This window comes from Macaca fascicularis, chromosome 10 (assembly GCF_037993035.2).
Source record: "Macaca fascicularis isolate 582-1 chromosome 10, T2T-MFA8v1.1".
Classification (NCBI taxonomy): domain Eukaryota; kingdom Metazoa; phylum Chordata; class Mammalia; order Primates; family Cercopithecidae; genus Macaca; species Macaca fascicularis.
The window spans coordinates 105,085,861-105,110,564 of record NC_088384.1 but is presented as its reverse complement, the minus strand read 5'-3'; the positions used below and the strand labels follow the sequence as shown (position 1 = coordinate 105,110,564).

The 24,704-nt window shown below is 44.2% G+C and overlaps 1 protein-coding gene across 4 annotated transcripts in view; it reads right to left on the bottom strand.

The window, feature by feature from the left end:
• Positions 1–5,990: 5,990 nt before the first annotated feature.
• Positions 5,991–24,704, bottom strand: part of ARFGEF2 (ARF guanine nucleotide exchange factor 2) — a 114,678-nt gene continuing 95,964 nt past the window's right edge. For all 4 annotated transcript variants that reach the window (XM_005569307.5, XM_045363090.3, XM_005569308.5 and 1 more), the window contains 5 exons: positions 19,493–19,623; positions 17,529–17,697; positions 13,973–14,111; positions 10,495–10,612; positions 5,991–9,648 (listed from right to left, as the gene is read on the bottom strand). In XM_005569307.5, the coding sequence (XP_005569364.3) occupies positions 9,472–9,648; positions 10,495–10,612; positions 13,973–14,111; positions 17,529–17,697; positions 19,493–19,623 (734 nt within the window). In that variant the 3' untranslated portion in view covers positions 5,991–9,471. The remainder of the gene's footprint in view (positions 9,649–10,494; positions 10,613–13,972; positions 14,112–17,528; positions 17,698–19,492; positions 19,624–24,704) is intronic.

The following is a 24,704-nucleotide window of genomic DNA, read 5'->3' as shown; positions in this document are numbered from 1 at the left end:
TCACCGCGCCTGGCCTATTTCTGTTTAAATATATGTTTACATGTTACAAAAATCTACACGTTTGAGACTAGCCTGACCAACGTGGTGAAACCCCGTCTCTACTAAAAATATGAAAATTAGCTGGGCGTGGTAGCATGTACCTGTAGTCCCAGCTACTCAGGAGGCTGAGGCAGGAGAATTGCTTGAACCCAGGAGGCAGAGGTTGCAGCGAGCCAAGATTGCGCCATTGCACTCCAACTGAGTGACAGAGCGAGACTCCGTCTCAAAAACACAAAAAAATCTACTCATACAAAACAGGAAATCTCCTTTATTAGGATATAAGTTGTAGCTAATATATTATTTATGTCCTCTATTTCCTTATTTTATATATTTTTAATTAAAACAATTTTAAATGTATATATTTAAATTTTTTTTGCAGAGATAGGGTCTCTCTGTGTTGCCCAGGCTGGTTTCAAACCTCTGGGCTCAAGTGATCCACCCACCTTGGCCTCCCAAATTGCTGGGATTACAGTGGCTCACTGCAACCTCCGCCTCCCAGGTTCAAGCAATTCTCCTGCCTCAGCCTCCTAAATAGTTGGGACTACAGGCATGTACCACCACACCCAGCTAATTTTTGTACTTTTAGTAGAGACGGGGTTTCACCATGTTGGTCAAGCTGGTCTTGAACTCCTTTGCTCAGGTGATCCACCCGCCTCTGCCTCCCAAAGTGCTGGGATTACAGGTGTGAGGCACCATGCCTGACCTAAAAGTGTATTTTTCACGCTTCTTGATGGGAAATTATATTTTTTCCATCTCTTGAAGTGGGATTTTTAGACCTGCCTTAGACCTGGGCAAGCCTGCAGACCTTTGCCATGCCCCTGCTTTAGAGGGCTTCATCCTGGCCCTCCTCCAGCTGCTCCCTCCTGTCTGTGAGCCGAATGGGTGTGCACATCTAGAACACATGCCACTCCCTTTGAGACCACGCTGCTGTTGCACAGGGCCCTGGAATTCCCGACCCATAGGCCCCTGGCCTGTGGAGACCCTTGCCTGGGTCACTTCTTCAGAGGCGGGCTGCACAGCAGCTTGTGAGCACTCGCATGCTGGAAGGGTGACTTGGGTCAAAAAGGGGTTTGCAGGGGGTTTGGACAGGGCTGGGCATTCATGCACACATGCAAAGCCTTGTGCAGGGTGAAGCCTGAGGTGGAGAGAGCAAGGTGCTGGTCTTGGGCCAGCCACCCGGTGCTGCTGCTTTCTGGTGTGGAGCTCTGAGGAGCCTGAGAATTCCATCTTTGACCTGCTCTTCCAGATCTTTTCAAAGGTACATTTATAAAGGAAGGAAGACAGAATGTCTTATTCAAAAGCTTTACATAGAGCTTTAAAACGTTGACCCTCAGAGCATCTGAGCTGACATTTGTATTTCTGCCCTAGAGCCTGCAAATGTTAGTCCTGTGCTAAGTGTGTTCTCTGTACACAGGAGCCAGGGCCCCATGTTATCTACCACTGTCCATCTGCTCTCCAGCACATCAGAGCAGCCCTTCCTCTCCAGGGCAAGACTGAAAAGAGCATCAAGGTTGAAGTGGAAGAAATACATTGGAAGTGGAGCAGGGCAGTTATTTATTTATTTATTTATTTATTTATTTAAATAGAGACAAGGCTGAATGTGGTGGCTCACTCCTATAATCCCAGCACTTTAGGAGGCCAAGGTGGGTAGATCACCTGAGGTCAGGAGTTCGAGACCAGCCTGGTCAACATGGCGCAATCCCATCTCTACTAAAACTACAAAAATTAGCTGGGCATAGTGACACGCACCTGTAGTCCCAGCTACTCAGGAGGCTGAGGCACAACAATTGCTTGAACCTGGGAGGCCAAGGTTGCAGTAAGCCAAGATTGCACTACTGCACTCCAGCCTGGGCGAGAGAGCCAGACTCCATCTCAAAAAATATATAAATAAATAAAAAATAAATAAATAGAGACAAAGTGTCACTGTGTTGCCCAGGCTGGTCTCAAACTCTTGGGCTGAAGCAATCTGCCTGCCTTGGCTTCCCAGAGAGCTGGGGTTACAGGTGTGAAGCATGGTACCAGGCTAGATCTAAGCAGTGTTTAAGAGGCAGGCTCTAGAGCCAGGCTGCCGGGCTTCGAATCCAGCTGAGTGGCCTAAGTCAAGTTCGTCAACCTCTCTGAGCCCGTACCTCTCTATAAAAAGGAGGGGTGTTGGTGATGATGATAATAGTACCTACTTTATGCAGGTTATTGTGAGAGTTAAAGGCTGAAGAATGGTTGAAATAGCAAGAGTCAAAAAATGATCAATATGGAAAGCTAGCAGGAGAAAGTTCATTGGTGGGGAGATGGGGAGGGGGACAGATGGGGTCTCACTGTTTCCCAGGCTGGTCTCAAACTTCTGGCCTCAAGTGATCCTCCTGCCTTAGCCTCCCAAAGTGTTGGGATTATAGGCATGAGCTACTGTGCCCAGCCATTAAGTTCTCCTTCTTTCCTCTTTTGGTGGAAGGGAAGGGAGAAGTGAGACTTTACCAGGAGTCCATGGAATGTGGCCCAAAGGTCAAGGACAGAGTACCTTCCAGGACTCTCTCAGAGGGCAGCAGGAACCTAGGGCTGCTTTCTGCCTGTGACAGGTAGGCAGAAGTGGGTCTTCAGAGGCTGGGCACAGTGTCTCATGCCTGTAATCCCAGCACTTTGGGAGGCAGAGGCGGGCAGATCACCTGAGGTCAGGAGTTTGAGACCAGCCTGGCCAACATGGTGAAACCCAGTCTCTACTAAAAATACAAAAATTAGCCAAGTAATTTTTTTTTTTTTGAGGAGTCTTGCTCTGTTGCCCAGGCTGGAGTGCAGTGGTGTGATCTCAGCTCACTGCAACCTCGGCCTCCCAGGTTCAAGTGATTCTTGTTCCTTAGCCTTCCAAGTAGCTGGGACTACAGGTGTGTGTCACCGTGTCCAGCTAATTTTTGTATTTTTTAGTCGAGACAGGTTTTGCCACGTTGGTCAGGCTGGTTATGAACTCTTGACCTCTAGTGATCTGCCTGCCTCAGCCTCCCAAAGTGCTAGGATTACAGGTGTAAGCTACCGCACCTGGCCCATGCCTGATAGTTTTGATTCATCATGGATAATCTGTCATTAGAAGAAATTCAGAGCTGAGCCCAGTGGCTCACACCTGTAAATTCCAGAACTTTAGGAGGCTGAAGTGGGAAGATCACTTGGGCCTAGGAGTTCGAGACCAGCCGGGACAATGTAGCAAGACCCTGTACATTGTACAATAAATTTTTTAAAATTAGCTGGGCATAGTGAGGTGTGCCTGTAGTCCCAGCTACTGGGGAGGCTGAGGCAGGAAGATTGCTTGAGCCCAAGAATTTGAGGCTGCAGTAAGCTATGATGGTGCCACTGCCACTGCACTCCAGCCTGGGGGAGCCACAGCAAGATCCTGAATCAAAAGAGAATTCATCTGAGGCTTCACCAAGTTGCTGCTGAGTCTCTAGAAAGTACAAGGAGAATCCTCAGTTTAGCCATTGAGTCTCAATATGCAGGAATCAAGATCATCACAATACTGGATAAACAAGGGGAACAACTCAACCACATAGAAGATATGGGCCACATAAATACAGACACGAGAGAGGCAGAGAAGACTTTAACAGAACTTAATAAATGCCGTGCCCTTTGTGTCTGTCCACGTAATAGAACAAAGAACTTCGGATGGCTTGGGCACGAGAAATTGAGGCTGCAGTCAGCTGCAATGAGGCCACTCATCCCAGCCTGGGTGACAAAGCAAGATCACGTCTCTTAAAAAAAAAAAAATGGAAACATTGCCAAAGACAGCCATGAAGAAGGAAGCTGTTAGAAGTGTTTTTTGGGCCGGGCGCGGTGGCTCAAGCCTGTAATCCCAGCATTTTGGGAGGCCGAGACGGGCGGATCACGAGGTCAGGAGATCGAGACCATCCTGGCTAACACGGTGAAACCCCCTCTCTACTAAAAAATACAAAAAACTAGCCAGGCGAGGTGGCGAGCGCCTGTAGTCCCAGCTACTCGGGAGGCTGAGGCAGGAGAATGGCGTAAACCCGGGAGGCGGAGCTTGTAGTGAGCTGAGATCCGGCCATTGCACTCCAGCCTGGGCGACAGAGCGAGACTCCGTCTCAAAAAAAAAAAAAAAAAAAAAAAAGTGTTTTTTGTTTGTGGTTTTTGTGGTGGAGGGAGGGACAAGAGATAAGAGGTTGTTACCTCAGCAAAAACCTAGCTGGGCATGGTGGCATTTGCCTGTAATCCTAGCATTTTGGGAGGCTGAGGTGGAAAGATTGCTTGCTTTCCACCTGGGATGTGGGATCACAGATTCTATGCACAGATATGAATCATTAAGAGTTCAGAAGTTAAGCTCCCTTTAAGAACACTCATTCTATTCTTTTTGGAGCAGAGGTTGCAGAATTGTGATCCCTAACAAAAATACTGTGTATAAAACCTCCAAAACGAAGTATTAGCTTAAATTGGCAATACCACAACTTTATAACCAACTAAATCTTTGCCGTGGCTATGCAACTTTTTGCTTTGTGGCCAGAAGTTTTTTTAGTTTCTGTGTTTTTGAGACAGGCTGTCTGTCACCCACGCTGGAGTGCAGTAGCACAAATACAGCTCACTGCAGCCTCGACCTCCTGGGCTCAAGCAATCCTCCCACCTCAGTCTCCTGGGTAGCTGGGACTACAGGCATGTGCCACCATGCTTGGCTATTATTATTATTATTATTTGTAAAGGTAGGGTCTCACTACATTCCCCAGACTGGTCTCAAACTCCTGGCTTCTAGCAATCCTCCCACCATGCCAGACCCTAGACTTAAAAAATTAGAATTGGCTGGATGTAGTGGCTTACGCCTGTAATCCCAATACATTGGTAGGTTGAGGTGGGAGGATCACTTGAGCCCAGGAGCTGAAGACCAAGTTGGCCAACATAGTGAGAGACCCCATCTCTATTTTTTAAAAAAGTTAGAATTTATTGTGTTACTATAAGTGATTTGGAAAATTATACCTTTAGTTTAATTATTGGGGAATTATACTGTTAGTCTCTTACTCTTGTGTATGGAACTATGTCCCGAATCAAATTTATGTAGATCCTAAACACTGGTATGAGAATCTGATTAGTATTTGTCACACTGACTTAAAAATTGGCATCTCAGCTGGCGTGGTACTCACGCCTGTAATTTCAGCACTTTGGGAGGCCAAGATGGGAGGATCGCTGAGGTCAGGAATTCAAGACCAGCCTGGGCAACATGGTGAAACCCCATCTCTACAAAAAAATACAAAAATTAGCCGGGCAAGGTGTCTCACTACTGGCCCTGTAGTTCCGGCTAATCAGGAAGCTGAGGTGGGAGGATTACTTGAGCCCAGAAGGTCAAGGCTGCAGTGAGCTGTGATTGTACCACTGCTCTCAGCCTGGGCTACAGGGCAAGACCCTGTCCCCAAAATAAATAAATAAATAAATTAGCATCTGAACGTTTCAAAGCTGTCAGTGTGTACTTGTTCAACCAATAGCTACTGCTTGATCCTTACAATTAAATTTTGTAACTAGCAACAACAAACAAAGTTAATAGATTCAAGAAGTATATAAAGAATCTTCTCGGCCGGGCGCGGTGGCTCAAGCCTGTAATCCCAGCACTTTGGGAGGCCGAGGCGGGCGGATCACAAGGTCAGGAGATAGAGACCACAGTGAAACCCCGTCTCTACTAAAAATACAAAAAATTAGCCGGGCGCGGTGGCGGGCGCCTGTAGTCCTAGCTACTCAGGAGGCTGAGGCAGGAGAATGGCGTGAACCCAAGAGGCGGAGCCTGCAGTGAGCCGAGATCGCGCCACTGCACTCCAGCCTGGGCAACAGCGTGAGACTCCGTCTCAAAAAAAAAAAAAAAAAAAAAAGAATCTTCTCATGACTGGAATTTTCCCCCTTTGATTGGTGAGGGACATAAACTGATCCAAAACTATGGCTTGATACATGTTTTTAAAATTACTACATTAGAAACAGCTATACTTTTTAAATTTTTATTGATTTACCACCTGATCAAAGCATGGGATATTTTAATAGTATTATACATAATATTTTTACATAGAAAACTTTACATAGCATTTCATATTATATAATTCTGCTTATTCTTTCAAAAATGTATACATCCATTGGGCAAGGAATGGTTTTCATTAAATTACCAATATTAAATGCACTTAATCATTGTGTATAGATTAAACCAAAGTAACTATTAACTAACTTTTAGGCATTTTAAGGAGGTAAAACATACATTTTGCACATAAATATTTGATGCAAATATGCAGATAAAATTTTTTAAAAATTAGAACACTGAGTAAAACAACACCTTTGATAGATTACATTGTTTTGTTTTGAGAGCAAGGATTTCCAGGTATGTTCATTCCTTAAAATACTCAGCTTTGGTTTCTTTGTTTCCCGAACTACAAAGCTGCTGATAACAAAATTCCAAGATTTCATGTGAGTTCAGCTATGTCTACTTTAACAAAAATATTAAAACAAAATTTGGAAAATGCAGTATTAAGGATCCAGCTTCTATTGAAACCAATATCCATTTGCATCATAACAACAAACATCTGAATGAGATGGTCATACTTGTACTTATCAGCAGGTTCCTTTAATAACAAAGACTACTAAATGTATATACCCTTAATCACAAAAGAACAACAAAAAAAAGTACAGGGTTTTTTTTTTTCTCATTTTGTACAAAAGTCATCTGTCAGAGGAAAATGTTGTGTTTCCAGATATTATAATACAATTTTCATAATGTATGTTCTTTGGTTGTACATAAGGAGTACAAGGAAAAGATATATTTGACTCTAAAGATGCGTATCAGAAATAAAAATTACCCATCCACTGTTTGTTGTTAAGATGCCAAAGCTGGTGATTTCCCTAACAGACAATGAAGAGAAACAAAATTGCTCAAAGCAGCAGTATTGTAACAAATAAAAACTTCTCGAGAGACCTAGCACATATAATCAACACTTAAAGCATTCTGAAAAAGAAATAAGGCCTTGGAAAATGTTTCACTCTCCTACATTACTCGGATAAATAAATGGTGTTCTGGCCTGATGTTGCAGTTGTACATACCCTTTCACTAGTGTTTGAGTGGCACAGGCCACATTTACCATGAGAAAGAATAGATTTACTCATAAAAATGAATTTAGGCTGAATGGCTTATTATTGGAGGTAAGGGATTTCCTCTGTTCGTCACTGTCCGCTGATAAGAAAAATTACCCTGAATGGTTTTACATCCAGTTTTTTAAAAGTCCATTGCTGGTACAATTCAAATGCCTCATTCAGAAAATTAATTCTTTTAAAATACTAAACTAATAAGAAATTTAAGCCGGAATGTCTTCAGCAAGTAATAAAATGCACTGACACATCTGCTACCCTGCAAGAGGCAAAATTAAAGAGAGGGCAGGAAGACACCGGAAAGATTTTAGTCACATTCAATGAAGAAAATGACATGAGAACCTCAGAAGGAAAGGAAAATAACCAATCAGGGATATAGCTGCATGCAAGATAAACTTAATGAATGAACACGTGTTCCCCATGTATACCTTTAGTACAAATATCAATGGAGGCAACTGACTTGTTGAGGTGGCAATGTGCTATGATACCAGGGAGCGTAGGTTTCACAGTGCAGTGGATTCCAGGGCAAGCCAGTCAAATGTGCCAACATTTTCCACTCACAATAAAGTATTCTCCCGTAGTCCTTTCCTGCTAAATTATATAGCTCCTTTTATCTAATGTATGTACGTCATGTAAAAACCTAAACTTGTTCATTTTTTCTTTGGTAGAGAAATTAAAAAACACTTTTTGGGAAAGAAAAAAGTAGATAAGAATTCTGCTGGCCAAAAACCAAACATTTCTCAAGGCTATTAAAACAAGAAAACAACTTAAGAATATCGGTCTCTTAGTAAGCAAAAGCACCAGAAATCCTTCTCTACAAAGAAAAAACATCCAATTTTACAGATAGGTTCCCAAACTACTAACTTCTAAGGCACCAGAGTTGACATCAATACAACCCAATTTACAGGACTAAAGAGCGTAGGTAGACGTCTGAATGTTTTAATCACTCCGTGTAACACTTTGTCTAACGCTCAGCGATGCTCTAGGTGAGCAGTGGGTGAGGGCAGAGAATGAGGCGTGTGTGCTCCTTCTCATGGGTGAGCATCCATGTATACTGTTCGCAGGTTCGGGTCGTACTTGTGTACTGCCCGCTTTTACACAAGCTACATCAGAACTCAGTTCTACTGCAGGTGAGAGTATTGCACCATCATTAACATAATAAGGACCTCAGAATCTAACTTTGCCGAAGAATTCAACTCCTAGGCTCAGATTAATGGAAGTGCTGGGCACATGCTACCTCCTGCCATTGTCACAGTTCAGCTGTGCTGGCCCCGACACAGCTCCAGTTCCACCCATGACATGAGGCCAAGGAGGCTCATGGGAGCGGCTTCTTATGCACAGTTACTGTCCCTCTCTGGAGGGTCTAATGGGGACTGTGCAAAGCAGTGACACTAACCGCCAGTATACTCACTTTTCTGAGGTAAAAATAAAAAGGTTTATTCAAGGATAAATGAACTCTGGTTAAATTACTACTTCATTTTCATTACTACTTCATATATTAGATTTCAGAGTGTGTGAGATGGACAGTGTATTCTGGAAATTTTAATTTAACACCCATCCACAAATACTTCAAGGAAGGCTAATAATCATCTTCATTAAATTGTTCACTTTTTCCTGTAGACTTTTTGTCCCCATGTTACTAAAACAGGGAGATCCACGAGGCACATTTTTTTAACCTCGCAAAACTCTTAATTCTAACTTAATTACTAAACTTCAACCAAATTTTCAATATCTTTTTGTAAAATACTTTTAAAATCACTCAGACATTAACAAAACACACACACAAAAAACTCTTCTCTAATCCCAACCTGTCCCTAAACTAATCTAATTATGGCTGACTCATAACTGACAAAAACACTCAAATTTCTCTAACACACTCAAAACAACAACAGAAAACCCAGCATATTTTAGGTGGCAGCCGTTACAAGAAGTTTTATTAACATACTCTCTAATAATCACAAACCTATACAGCTATGTTCAGTATTTTCAAGGAGAGTGACTTCTTCTTACGAAACGTTTATGGCCAATCATGGGATTTTGCTAGAAAATGATGGCATATGCAATGACAGATTTGACAGTTTAATCAGAAAAATGGAATGATAGAGATGAAGCAGACTCCCCACCTACTGTGCTAACTGGGTATGCAACGGTTTAATGAAATACCATAAGCCTTAGTTGGGGACTGTGATGGAGCAGCGTAGAGGCCATCCGTATCCAGGTCATTCTGAGATCCAAGATGCCAACTCCTTGTTTCTATGACCCTTCACGAGATGTGCCAGTCAGAGATGGCATGCTGAACATTCTGCAGAGCTGCAGCAGTGGCCGGGGCGGCCAGGGCTACCACACTGGTGACAGTGCTGCTGGTACCTGTGATGGCTCTTCTGGAATCCATATCTTATACACAACACCTATCCGTAGGAAGAACTTCCGCAGAACTGCTCGGAGCTCGGGGATCAAGTCAAACTGCATAATTTCACACAAGTAGGGGTAGTACATTGAAGCATGTGCTTTGAACTTGAGGTGGGAGAGAAACAGATAAAATTAGACAGTTTTTCCGGGGGCCACCAGTTTTTCAGAAGTGTTAATCTCACCCTGAAACTTATTACAATATTGGTGCTTTGCTTGCTATTAGAAAGTTGGGGCCGGGCGCAGTGACTCACGTCTGTAATCCCAGCACCTGGGGAGGCCGAGGCAGGTGGATCGCTTGAGCTCAGGAATTTGAGACCAGCCTGGGCAAAATGGTGAAAACCCGTCTCTACCAAAAATACAAAAACTTAGCCGGGCGTGGTGGCATGTGTCTGTGGTCCCAGCTACTCAGGAGGCTGAGGTGGGAGGATGGCTTGAGCCTGGGAGGCAGAGGTTGCAGTGAGCTAGATCACGCCACTGCATTCCGGCCTGTTTGACAAAGCAAGACTGTCTCAAAAAAAAAAAAAAAGTTGAAAGAAAACCTTGCAAATTAAAGCTTCTTTCAGTTATATTTAACTTTAATTAAATTTGGATAGTCCTGTTGCCAAAAGTCAACAGCTCTTTTATTTTGTAAAGCAGGTTCCTAGGTCAAAACCAGTACTTCACAATCTTAACCCTCTTCCTGCACTGAAAATCACCATACCATTCCTAACAGCAACACATGAGGTCTAAATTTCAGCCTTTTCAACTAGGGTTCTTCCAGGGAAAAAGCCCTAATATCCTGTGGCACCCATTTTCTGTAATGAATTAATTTCTCTCCAATGCATCTAGAATGGTGCTAGTCATGTAACCATCCTTGGGAGAACTGAGAAAACAGTTACTGCAAACTCTTGAATGAAAAGCCAACCCAAACTTTATGTCCTAGTGGAAATGTCAGAGTTTACTTGTTCATACCTTTTCATCATTTATTTTGAGAGTTTTGGTTAGAAGTAACAACAGGAGACTTGTCCAGGCCTCCCGATGGCTTTCAGAATTCACGGTGATGAAATAGGCAAGAGCTTCACTGCAAACACTAGAAGAATTAGAGAGGTGAGGGCATATCAAACAATTGATTAACATCTCACATTCAGGGGAGAACTATTCATTCTTGTGCTATTTTTTAAATTCTTTTAACATGTTTTTTTAATTACTTTTTTTTTTTGAGACAGGGTCTTGCTCTGCCACCCAAGCTGGAGTGCAGTGGTGTGACCATGATTCACTGTAGCCTTGACCTCCTCGGGCTCAAGCTGATCCTCCTACCTCGGCCTCCCAAGCAGCTAAGACTACATGCTTGCGCCACCACTCCTGGCTTTTTTGATTTTTAGGAGAGATGGGGTTTCACCATGTTGCTCAGGCTGGTCTTGAACTCCTGGGCTGAGCAATCTGCCTGCCTTGATGTCCCAAAGTGCTGGGATTATAGATGTAAGCTTGAGCCTCTGAGCTCAGCCACTGCAGTAACCATTGAGCACCCACTCTGGCTGTGCTATCTGGGGCAAATCACTGAGCCTTAGTTTCTTCAGCTATAAAATGGAGATAAAAAATTGGCCGGGTGCAGTGGCTCATGCCTATAATCCCAGTACTCTGGGAGGCCAACGCAGGCAGATCACTTGAAGCCAGGAGTTCGAGACCAGTCTGGCCAATGTAGCAAAACCCCATCTCTACTAAAAATAGAAAAATTAGTTGGGAGTGGTGGTGCATATCTGTAATCCCAGCTACTCAGATGGCTGAGGCACGAGAATCGCTTGAACTCGGGAGTTGGAGGTTGCAGTAAACTGAGATCATACCACTGTACTCCACCCTGGCCGACAGAGTGAGACTGTCTCAGAAAAAAAAAAAAGAGTTCAAACTCAAGGGAATGTTGTGAGGATTACATGAAATAAATATGTTAAGTGATAACTTGGCTCAGTCCTGGCACATGCCTAGGGCTGAGCTCAATCAACGTCTGTAGCATAGGAGCTTATTACTCACAATTATATAACTGCCTTTCTCTCCTCACAATCACATTTAATTGCTTTTTTTTTTTTTTTTAAATCATGTTATGCCAAAAACTTGACATTTACATATCTCTTTTTTTTTATTTTGAGACAGAGTCTTGCTCTTGTTGCCCAGGCTGGAGTGCAATGGCACAATCTTGGCTCTTTGCAACCTCCGCCTGCTAGGTTCAAGTGATTCTCCTGTCTCAGCCTCCCGAGTAGCTGGGATTACAGGCACCCGCCACTATGCCTGGCTAATTTTTGTAATTTTAGTAGAGACAGGGCCATGTTGGCCAGGCTGGTCTGAAACTCCTGACCTTGTGATCCGCCTGGCTTGGCCTCCCAAAGTGCTGAGATTACAGGAGTGAGCCACCGCGCCTGGCCTTACATATCTCCTTTACAGAAACTTTATAAGACTGTAGGTATTTCTCTTTTGGGCTTAAGTTGAAATAAGCCATTAGTGCCTCCTTTAGTTAATTAATTCTCTTTTCACTATATGACTTGTTATTTATTCTCATTGTAAGGTAACTGATAAGTGTAAAAAATTATAAAAGAAGAAATTATAAAGAAGAAAAAAGTTACATCATTCTAAGGGATATATGACAATATTTTGGCAGATTTCCTTCCAGTTTTTTTTTTTTCTGCTAAGATTTCAAAAGAAAAATTGCTCACCTGTAGTCCCAGCTACTCAGGAGGCTGAGGCAGGAAGAGCTCATAAGCCCAGGAGTTCAAGACCAGCCTGGGCAACATAGCGAGACCCTGACTCTAAAAAAACAAGTAAAACGCCCCAGTTGCTGAAAATTGCGAGTAAAAACACTTTTGCAGCTTCTTTTTGGGAGTAAAATTTATTGTATTATGAACAAGTTCGCACATTAAGTAAAATTATTTCTTAAAAATTTCACTTTTAGGCCAGGCGCAGTGGCTCACACCTGTAATCCCTGCACTTTGGGAGGCCAAGGTGGGGGGATCACGAGGTCAGGAGTTCAAGACCAGCCTGGCCAATATGGTGAAACTTCGTCTCTACTAAAAATACAAAAATTAGCCAGGTGTGATGGTGCACGCCTGTAGTCCCAGCTACTCGGGAGGCTGAAGCAGAAGAATCGCTTGTACCTGGGAGACGGAGGTTGCAGTGAGCCAAGATCACACCATTGCACTCCAGCCTGGGTGACAGAGCGAGACTCCATCTCAAAAAAAAAAAAAAAAAAATTCACTTTTAGGCCGGGCACGGTGGTTCATGCCTGTAATCCCAGCACTTTGGGAGGCCGAGGTGGGTGGATCACGAGGTCAAGAGAGTGAGACCATCCTGGCCAACATGGTGAAACCCCATCTCTACTACAAATATAAAAATTAGCTGGGTGTGGTGGCGCATGCCTGCAGTTCCAGCTACTCAGGAGGCTGGGGCAGGAGAATTGCTTGAAACCAGGAGGCGGAGGTTGCAGTAAGCCAAGACTGTGCCACTGCACTCCAGCCTGGGCAACAGAGCGAGACTCCATCTCAAAAAAAAAAAATTCATTTTTAATGGGGATATTTCATAATATCGTAATTTAGGACATATCATAACTTAGTTGAGCTGCTTAAAATTTTTTCTCCTGATAAATCTTCAGTGAATATTCTGTGTGTTATTCCTGGTTCCTATTTCTAAAATATTTTCTGAAGCAGATTCTGTAACAGTGGAATGACTGAGTCACAGAGAATGAACACTTTAGGGCTCCTGGTATCCCACCTACTTTCCAGAAAGATCATGCCATTGTACACTCCAACGAGCTATGCAGGAGAGTGCATTCTCACCACACATTTGCCAGCACTGTGTGTTACTGTTTTTAAACGTTGCAGGAGAAAAAGAAAGCTCAGGCATCAGAATCCTGCTGATGCCCAGGAAGCTGGTTGGCAAAGACCTACTTTTCTGGCTGGGGCTTCCTCATCAGTATTCCACTCTCTCCCCATTGGTGCATTTCTGGATAATTTTGTAGGCACATCCTAGTTACATGATTTAAATTACATTCTTCTTGGAAAGACGGAATGATGGGATGTTATTGCTGACAACAGTTCTAAAGAGGACCTGGTCCCAAGAGGGATAGTAACCTGCCTAAGACCACAAGGCTCCAGCCAGAGTCAGGACTTCCATCTAGCCTGCTCACTGCTAGAAGCAGTTTTCACTGTCCATGTTTCTATGCGTAGCTCCCAGCACCCTTCAACTCCTGGGCTCAAGCAAGGACTTATCAGTGAAACAGATAAGGCTCTGCCCTCTTCAGGGCATTAAAAGTGAAGTGGGAGAGTCACCAAATAGAAAAAATAAAAAGGAAAATAATTTGTCAGAGTGTCAGCATATATTTTTCTCCCACTCTTTTCAATCCACAGTATTGCTGTGACACATTTTGTATATGGCAGATAGAAATCTAATCAGAAACTATTTTTCTTACGTTAAAAGTCTCTGCTGTATTTCTTCCCAGGAATCCCTGCGGTTCTCATCAACATACATTCGAAACAGGATCCTCAAACAACAGGCCAGGCTGCTGGTTTCTTGTTTTAGAAGATTGGGTTTAGACTTGCCCTTAAAACCTAGAGATCAGACATTCATATAATTAGTGCACATTTCTAAGATAATGCTGATAACTGTGTATAAACTAGAAATCTAGTTACTTCATGAAATATTGAAACATCTGTTTTTTTTTTTTTCTTTTCTTGACACCGTCTCGCTCTGTCACCTTGGCTGGAGTGCAGTGGCATGATCATAGCTCACTGCAGCCTCCAATTCTTGGGCTCAATGATCCTCCTGCCTCAGCCTCCTGAGTAGCCAGGACCATAGATGTGTGCCACCATGCCTGGCTTATTTATTTATTTATTTATTTATTTATTTATTTAATGGAGTTTCACTCTTGTTGCCCAGGCTGCAGTGCAATGGCGCGATCTCAGCTCACCACAACCTCCGCCTCCCAGGTTCAAGCGATTCTCCTGCCTCAGCCTCCTGATTAGCTGGGATTACAGGCGCCCACCACCACACCGGGCTAATTTTTGTATTTTTAGTAGAGACAGGGTTTCTCCATGTTGGTCAGGCTGGTCTCAAATTCCTGACCTCAGGTGATCTGCCTGCCTTGGCCTCCCAAAGTGCTGGGATTACGTGAGCCACCACGCCCAGCCAATTTTTTAGAGTTTGTACAGACAGGGTTTTACTATGTAGCCCTGGCTGGTTTCAAATTCCTGGACTCAAGCAATCTTCCTGTCTTAGCTTTCCAAAGGGATGGGATTACAGAAATGAGCCACTGAGCCTGGCCTGAAACATTTTATATATATTCTTAATACAGATCGATTGTGATACCAAATGAAGGCAGTTACGACTCTCCAAAAGTCATCCTCTGTATAAGAACTTCATTTCTCTTTTTTTTTTTTTTTTGAGACGGAGTCTCGCTCTGTCACCCAGGCTGGAGTGCAGTGGCCGGATCTCAGCTCACTGCAAGCTCTGCCTCCCAGGTTTACGCCATTCTCCTGCCTCAGCCTCCCAAGTAGCTGGGACTACAGGCGCCCACCACCTCGCCCAGCTAGTTTTTTGTATTTTTTAGTAGAGAGGGGGTTTCACTGTGTTAGCCAGGATGGTCTCAATCTCCTGACCTCGTGATCCACCCGTCTCGGCCTCCCAAAGTGCTGGGATTACAGGCTTGAGCCACCGTGCCCGGCCTAGAACTTCATTTTTCAATGCCCTGTACTGTTCTCCATTTATTTATTGGTATTTTATTTTATTTTGAGACAGAGTCTCACTCTGTCACCCAGGCTGGAGTGCAGCACACAATCTAGGCTCACTGCAACCTCGACCTCCCAGGCTCAAGTTACCCTCCTGCCTCAGCCTCCTGCCTAGCTGGGACTACAAGTGCACGCCACCATGCCTCACTAATTTTTGTGTTTTTTTGTAGAGACGAGGTTTCGCCATGTTGTCTCAAACCCCTGACCTCAAGTGATCCACCCACCTCAGCCTTCCAAAGTGCTGGGATTACAGGTATGAACCACCTTGCCTGGCCTGCTCTCCATTTAGACTTTGCTTATTGGCTGGTGAAGCCATTGGTTTTGGCTTCTCAAATGTAACAGCTCTTAAGAATTCTAGGCTGGGCATGGCGGCTCACGCCTGTAATCCCAGCACTTTGGGAGGCCGAGGCGGGTGGATCACGAGGTCAAGAGAGCGAGACCATGTTGGCCAACATGGTGAAACCCCATCTCTACTAAAAATACAAAAATTAGTTGGGCATGGTAGCACGTGCCTGTAGTTCCAGCTACTCGGGAGGTTGGGGCAGGAGAACTGCTTGAACCCAGGAGGCAGAGGTTGTAGTGAGCCAAGATCGCGCCACTGCACTCCAGCCTGGTGACAGAGTGAGACTCCATCTCCCCCCTAAAAAAATATAAATAAACAAAAAAATAAAAACACATTCTTAAAAACAAAGTAGTACCAATCAGCTTTAGAGATATGCAAACCACCCTCACCAGCAAAACCTTATTATAGGCAAAGACATAAAACAGCTGGATATTTTAAGGCTGTAGAGAAAAATGACATTCTTTAATTGTGGGTTAAAATAAATATTTGGGGACAAAAAGTAATGGTAACCAGGCCAGGTGCAGTAGCTCACGCCTGTAATCCTAGAATTCTGGGAGGCTGAGATGGGTGGATTACTTGAGGTCAGGAGTTCAAGACCAGCCAGGCCAACATGCTGAAACCCTGTTTCTACTAAAAATATAAAAATTAGCTGGGCATGGTGGCATGTGCCTGTAAACCCAACTACTTGGAAGGCTGGGGCATGAGAATTGCTTGAACCTGGGAGGTACAGACTGCAGTGAGCCGAGATTGCACCACTGTACTCCAGCCTGAGCAACAGAGTAAGACTCTGTCTCAACAACAACAACAAAAAGTAATGGTAACAATACAAAAATTATATAAAGTATCACTTGTATGCAAAGTTCAAAATAATGAGAATCCCACCAATACCCCGGAAAAAAATATTATTTACTTCCAGGGTTTATGTATTTACTTTTGGAGGTAGGAAAGTGAATAAACCCCTAAAAGGCTTGGAAAATTGATGAATGGTTTCTGTTTTTCTTAGACTACCACATTTTTTATGTCATATTTAACTTTTAATTTAATGTAAATTTTTTTTTTTCCTTGAGACAGGGTCTCCCCCTGCTGCCCAGGCTGCAGTGCAGTGTGCAATCTTGGCTCACTGCAACCTCCATCTCCTGGGCTCAAGTGATCCTCCCACCTCAGCCTCCTGAGTATGGTGTGCACCACAATGCCCAGCTAATTTTCATATACTTTTTTTGGGTAGAGATGGGGTTTTGCTATGTTGCCCAGGCTGGTCTTGAACTCCTGGGCTCAAGTGATCCGCCTGCCTCAGCCTCCCAGAGTGCTGGGATTATAGGCGTGAGCCACCACACCCAGTCATAAAATTTCTTGACTTGTTAAATCAATTCAATTCTCCAACTTTCAATTTGTCTTTTTTTTTTTTTTTGAGATGGACTCTTGCTCTGTTGCCCAGGCTGGAGTGCAGTGGCGTAATATTGGCTCACTGCAACTTCTGCCTCCCGGGTACAAGTGATTCTCCTGCCTCAGCCTCCCAAGTAGCTGGGATTACGGGTATGCACCACCATGCCTGGCTAATTTTTATATTTTTAGTAGAGATGGGGTTTCGCCATGTTGGCCAGGCTGGTCTCGAACTCCTGGCCTCAAGTGATCTGCCTGCCTCAGCCTCCCAAAGTGTTGGTATTACAGGCGTGAACCACCGCACCCGGCCTCAATTTGTCTTTTCATCAAATACGTACTGAGAATCTACCATGTACTGGGATGAAACCTATCCAATATTTCCCTTCTCTCTCCCTCAAGCATGAAAATATGTTAAGTTATTATAGCTATGTTTAAAATTTTGCGCATTTTCCAAACACTATGATGTTTTGGTATGGTGACCAGTGTGGCCATCTATTTTATCTGCTGTGTGGCCTTACCTGCTCGCCACAGGACAGTCCGCTGCTCATAATTGGAGTTGAAGGCCTTTGAGAATGAATGGGATTCCTGCAAACAGTCCAACAGCTTGAAGAGGTGCTGGGAAGACATGTACTTATACATGCCCTGATCCTCCGTCTCTATGTGGATATCTGCATCCAGCGTGTCTTGCTAGAGGACAGGACAGAGGATAGAAGAGCTAGTGAAGAAGATGGAATGCTCTGGCATTGTGATTGCAGACAATGGCAGTCATCCTCTCCCAAAGTCATCCTCTCTATAAGACACACTTTATTCCCCAACACCCTGAAACATTTCCATTTAGACTCTGCTCACGGGCTGGTGAAGGAACACACTGAGCTGTTCCATGATGCCAGGTTTGGCTGGCCAAAGTTTCAGTTTCATCAGTGCTGCCTCCATTACATAAACAGGAGTGTGTGTGTCTCCAATTATTTCATTACAGGAATGCTTTTTTTGAGACAGTCTCTCTCTGCCACCCAGGCTGGAGTGCAGTGGCTCAATCTTGGCTCACTGCAACCTCTGCCTCCTGGGTTCAAGTGATTCTCCTGCTTCAGCCTCCTGAGTAGCTGGGATTACAGGTGCCTGCTACCACGCCCGGCTAATTTTTGTATTTTCAGTAGAGATGGGGTTTCACCATGTTGGTCAGACTGATCTCAAACTCAACCTTGTGATCTGCCTGCATCGGCCTCCCAAAGTGGTGGGATTACAAGTGTGAGCCACCGTGCCCGGCCCAGGAATGCATTTTTGAAACATGTATGAAATGCTAGGAAACTTTATTGAACAAGTTGACTAAAATTTAAAAATCAAAAAGGACACTCACTGCTGTTTATTTCCAGCAGTAATAAAATTTACATTATTTTTTGCTACTATTTAAAACATGACTTCCTCTATGAAAAAAAATCTTGATTTTGGCTACTCTTGAAACACTAGAAACTGTCACAGCTTAACCCACTTGGATGGTAACTGGGTGCTACAGCTGAGAGGTGGCAGGGGCTTTGACTGAGTTAGAGATTTCTGGTTTACCGCAGTCCCTACCCAGCCTGCCTCACTCGCTTTACTTACTCACTCACTCTCACGGGATCTGCTAGCCCCTGAAGCACTGACATTTGTAACCCATGGTATAGGATTACTGTCCAACTTTTGGACACTCAATTCTCTATGTTTTCAAGAATCTGATATGTAGGCTGGGCATGGTGGTGCATGCCTGCAATCCCAACACTTTGGGAGGCTGAGGTGGGCAGATCACTTGAGTCCAAGAGTTTGAGACCAGGCTGGGCAACATGGCAAAACCCCATCTCTACAAAAAAATGTAAAAAATTAACTAGGCATGGCAGCATGTGCCTGTAGTCCCAGCTACTTAAGAGGCTGAGATGGCAGAATCACCTGAGCCTGGGAGGTTGAAGCCCCAGTGACCTGTGATTGCACCACTGCACTCCAGCCTGGGTGACAGAGTGAGACTTTGTCTCACCAAAAAAGCAAAACAACAACAACAACAACAAAAGAAGAATCTCATATGTAGAAAGTTGCATATACAAAACAAAAAATGAAATTTTTGAAGGAAAAACTGGGATCTTTATATATATTTTTCCTTCTCACTTATTTGTGATTAAACCCTGTATCAATTATGGGGACTAGTTCCTGTGATAACTAACACTAGTGAGGTGGCATCTGAGCAGTGGTATGTTGATACACCCACTCTCTGGGGTATGGGGTATATACTTTAAAAAAATGAAGCCCTGATGTTTAGTCTTTGCTGTTTTTTTCTGATGTAAATAACTCCCATTAAGGCCAATTTTAAGCATCAACATGCCATCACTGAATGTGAGGTTGGAAAGAGATGAGCATAACGGGCTCTGGAAAGCCAGTATGAGCTGGCTCCTGCACAACACTACATCAAAGCAACCTCCCTATGGACAGGGATGCTCTTCCCGAGGCCTCCTGTTCTTACCTGGGCCGCAACCATGTGCTCTGCATCCTCCTTTTTGCTCGTTGCAGGGTAGAACACAATGTTGTCAATGGTCTGTATCAATTCCAACTGCACCACACACTTGATGAGGAGGCTGGCAAACAGTTTCTGATCTATGTTAGATGATAAAGATTAACCCTAATAATGATTCAGCCAATATTGAAGAAATATCCACTGAGCTCCTACTACGTACAAGGAGGGATTTATTTTTTTAAGACATGGGGTCTCACTATGTTGTCCAGGCTGTTCTTGAACTCCTGGCTTCAAGTGATCCTCCCACTTCAGCCTCCCGAAGTGCTGGGATTACAGCATGAGCCAGTGCACCCAGTCAAGGCACAATTCTTAATGTTGTGGCACAGCAATGAATAAACTGGACAAAAAAAATCTCTGCTCCCATGGTGTTGACAGACAATAAATGAAATATTTTAAGGATAAGATATTGTATGTCAAATATTGATGATAGGTAGAGACAGGGATATAAAGTGTCAGGGTAGGATTGCAAGTTTAAGCAAACTAGTCAGGAAAATCTCTATGAAAATGTGATATCCGAGGCTGGGCATGGATGCTCACGCCTGTAATCTCAGCACTTTGGGAGGATGAGGCAGGCAGATCACAAGGTCAGGAGATCAAGACCATCCTGGATAACATGGTGAAACCCCGTCTTTACTAAAAATACAAAAAAATTAGCCACGCGTGGTGGCAGGTGCCTGTAGTCCCAACCACTCGAGAGGCTGAGGCAGGAGAATGGTGTGAACCCGGGAGGCAGAGCTTGCAGCGAGCCGAGATCTCGCTACTGCACTCCAGCCTGGGCGATAGAGCAAGACTCTCTCTCAAAAAAAAAAAAAAAAAAGAAAAGAAAAGAAAATGTGATGAGCAAAGACCTGAAGAAAGTGAGCTATGCAGGTTCTGTGTCCTCCAGCAAGTTTCTCTGCTACCCAGTGGGCTACTCCTAAAGACCACCATTGGACTATGCCCTAACCATAGGAAGTTTCAGGTTCCTGCAATAGCCAGCCTCTCTGAAGAGGCCAGAAGCCTTTTTTTTTTTTTTGAGACGGAGTCTCACGCTGTTGCCCAGGCTGGAGTGCAGTGGCGTGATCTCGGCTCACTGCAAGCTCCGCCTCCCGGGTTCCCGCCATTCTCCTGCCTCAGCCTCCTGAGTAGCTGGGACTACAGGCGCCCGCCACCGCGCCCGGCTAATTTTTTGTATTTTTAGTAGAGACGGGGTTTCACTGTGGTCTCGATCTCCTGACCTTGTGATCCGCCCGCCTCGGCCTCCCAAAGTGCTGGGATTACAGGCTTGAGCCACCGCGCCCGGCCCAGAAGCCTTTTAAATACAGATGGGATTTCCTCATGTTGCCCAGGCTGGTCTTGAACTCCTGCGCCACAACATCAAGCGGTCTGCCTGCCTCGGCCTCCCAAAGTGCTAGGTTTGCTGCTTTCTGCATTTTCTACTTCTGTATCCCTTAAGAGTAAGAGTGGTCTTTTGTTCCTTTTAGTGGTTAACAACTTTTGAATAGTTATCAATTTTTTATTTTTTTTTTTTTTTGAGACGGAGTCTCGCTCTGTCAACCCAGGCTGGAATGCAGTAGCATGATCTCGGCTTACTGCAACCTCTGCCTCCTGTGTTCAAGCGATTCTCCTGCCTCAGCCTCCTGAGTAGCTAGTAGCTGGGATTACAGATGCGTGCCACTGTGTCAGCTAGTTTTTTGTAATTTTAGTAGAGAAGGGGTTTCGCCATCTTAGCCAGGCTGGTCTCAAACTCCTGACCTCAGGTAATCTGCCTGCCTCGGCCTCCCAAACTGCTGGGATTATAGGCGTGAGCCACTGTGCCCGGCCTACAATTTTTTTTTTTTTTTTTTTTTTGAGACAGAGTCTCGCTGTGTCGCCCAGTGAGAGTGCAGTGGCACAATCTTGGCTCCTCCAGTTTCAAGTGATTCTCCTGCCTCAGCCTCCCAAGTAGCTGGGACTACAGGCGCCTGCCACCACACCTGGCTAATATATTTTTTTTTCTTTTGAGAGGGAGTCTCACTCTGTCGCCCAGGCTGGAGTGCAGTGGCGCAATCTCAGCTCATTGCAAGCTCCACCTGCCGGGTTCACACCATTGTCCTGCCTCAGCCTCCCGAGTAGTTGGGACTACAGGCGCCCACCACCACACCCGGCTAATTTTTTTGTATTTTTAGTAGAGACGGGGTTTCACCGTCTTAGCCAGGATGGTCTGGATCTCATGACCTCATGATCCACCCACCTCAGCCTCCCAAAGTGCTAGGATTACAGGCGTGAGCCACCGCGCCCGGCCCACATCCAGCTAACTTTTTTTGTACTTTTAGTAGAGATGGGGTTTCACTATGTTGGCCAGGCTGGTCTTGAACTCCTGACCTCATGATCTGCCTGCCTCAGCCTCCCAAAGTGTTAGGATTGCAGGTGTGAGCCACCACGCCCAGCCCCAACAATTCTTTATATTGAATTTTCCCTGTTCAAATTAGCAGTGTGATTTCTGCTTACTGAGTAGACTAACTAACATTCTCTTTGTGTTCTCAATCCCTGATGGCCCAAGGGTGGCCCATGTCAAATACATCGTAAGTGTTCACTGGTTTGACTACAGGAACAGCAGAGATTTCCTTTCCCAACTTATTGTTATAAAATCAGAATGTTGAAAACATTAAATATTTCAATGATAGAAAACAAGGAGGTTGAGTCATCTTCAAGTTTTTAAAAGTGGCTATGAAATTATTTTTTCATTTCATTAAAAAAATTTTTTTTTTTGTCATAGAGATGGCATCTCACCATGTTGTCATAGAGATGGCATCTCACTATGTTGGCCAGGCTGGTCTTGAAATCCTGGGCTCAAGCAATCCATTGGTCTTGGTCTCCCAAAGTGCTGGGATTATAGGTGTGAGCCACTGTATCTGGCCAGTTGTGAAATTATAAAAACATGTAACAATTCTTTTTTTTGAGACAGAGTTCCGCTCTAGTTGCCCAGGCTGGAGTGCAATGGCACGACCTCGGCTCACCGCAACCTCCGTCTCCTGGTTTGAAGCAACTCTCCTGCCTCAGCCTCCCGAGTAGCTGGGATTACAGGCATGCGCCACCACGCTTGGCTAATTTTGTATTTTTAGTAGAGACGGGGTTTCTCCATGTTGGTCAGGCTGGTCTCCAACTCCCGACCTCAGGTGATCCACACGCCTTGGCATCCCAGAGTGCTGGGATTACAGGTGTGAGCCACCGCGCCCAGCCCAACATGTAACAATTCTCCATGTTGAATGTTTTATTTATTTATTTTTTAAATACAGTGGAGTTCTAGCAGATGTACATTCAACTTATGCCAAGTCAATTAAAGCATTTTGGACCAAAAACAAAAAGAAGGAAATGATAATAGTGCAAATATTTTGTCTGCCTGAGCTTACGGCTGAACTGGGAGACTGGGAGCAGTAAAGGCACTGTTCCCTGGGGAAATGGGAGGTGGCTTGAGTCCTAGGTACTTCTCAGAGTGTAGACACTCGCTGCACTGAGTGCTTCTTTTATTGAAAGAAATGTACACTTGGCCTCCACACAGAAACTACTTTAACTGGAGCTCCTGAAGAAAAAGAGGTTGGGCATGGTGGCTCATGCATGTAATCCCCACACTTTGGGAGGCCAAGGCAGGAGGATGGCTTGAGTCCAAGAATTCAAGACCAGCCTGGGCAACAAAGTGAGACTCCATCTCTAAAAAAATAAAATAATTAGCCGGGTGTGGTGGCACACGCCTATAGTCCCAGCTACTCAGGTGACCGAGGCAGGAGGATTGCTTGAGCCCAGGAGTTCAAGGCTGCAATGAGCTATGACTGCACCAGTGTACTCCAGCTTGGGAGATAGAGTATGACCCTGTCTCCAAAAAAAAAAAAGAAAAAGAAAAAGGAAAAGATATCATTCTATCACTGGGCATTGGAGAGAAGCTGGCTGCAGCAGTTAGCGAGAGACAGCATGCCAGTGCCAACGTGGTACCTCTTTAATGAATTTCAAGGGTGACTACTTTTATTCCTTCTAAAGAAAATGGTGACCGCACACTGTTTTGGTCAAATGTGCTGCTTCAGAAGTTAGCTTCAATGTTAACAGCTACAGCCTAGCATGTTGAGGACAGGGTGGGACTGCTATAAAGGCAAACAATAGGGCACACAACTTTCAAAGGACCAGAACAACCTTCACAAGTTCCCATTCCTCAGGCTGCCAAAATGTGTCTGAATCCCCACTCGACTACATGTTGTCAAGTTCTATCATCTGTCTAAGCCCCAGTTGCCTCAAATGTAAGACAGTACCTCTTCAAAGGCTAGTATGAGGATTACATAAAACAATACACATGAAACACACAGTACAGTGCCTGGTACCTACAGCTGTTAAACTAATTTTTTTAAATGATAGTAAAACACACCATAAGCAACATTAAGAGACAATTTGGCAAAAATAATTAGAAACTTATATCAGAAAAAGGGTTTCTAGTACACAAGAGCTCCTCCAAACCAATAAAAAAGGGGCCAACAATCAACAGAAAGTGAGCAACGATTATGGAGTCCATAGAGAAGAAAACAGAAGTGGTGCTTTAACGTATGAAAAACTATTCAATTTGACTCATAATTTGAAAATTCCAAGTTAAAATTAGTCCAAAGTTGTATTTCATCTAAAAAGATCATGTAAACAGCTACAAATTTAATAGATAGCAATGTGGAAATATTTAAAAATGGCAAATTCACTTATCCACTGACTCCAGTACATTTTTAGGAATTTATTACATAAATTCACAAATGACATACGTATTGGGTTATTCAATGCAGTATCGCTCCTAACAGCAAAAGATTAGAAATAATGTAAATGGGCCGGGCGCGGTGGCTCAAGCCTGTAATCCCAGCACTTTGGGAGGCCAAGACGGGCGGATCACGAGGTCAGGAGATCGAGACCATCCTGGCTAACATGGTGAAACCCCGTCTCTACTAAAAAGTACAAAAAACTAGCCGGGCGAGGTGGCGAGCGCCTGTAGTCCCAGCTACTCGGGAGGCTGAGCCAGGAGAATGGCGTAAACCCGGGAGGCGGAGCTTGCAGTGAGCAGGGATCCGGCCACCGCACTCCAGCCTGGGTGACAGAGCGAGACTCTGTCTCAAAAAAAAAAAAAAAAAAAAAAAGAAATAATGTAAATGTAGGTTAAGAGCAACTCAAGCAATAAAAG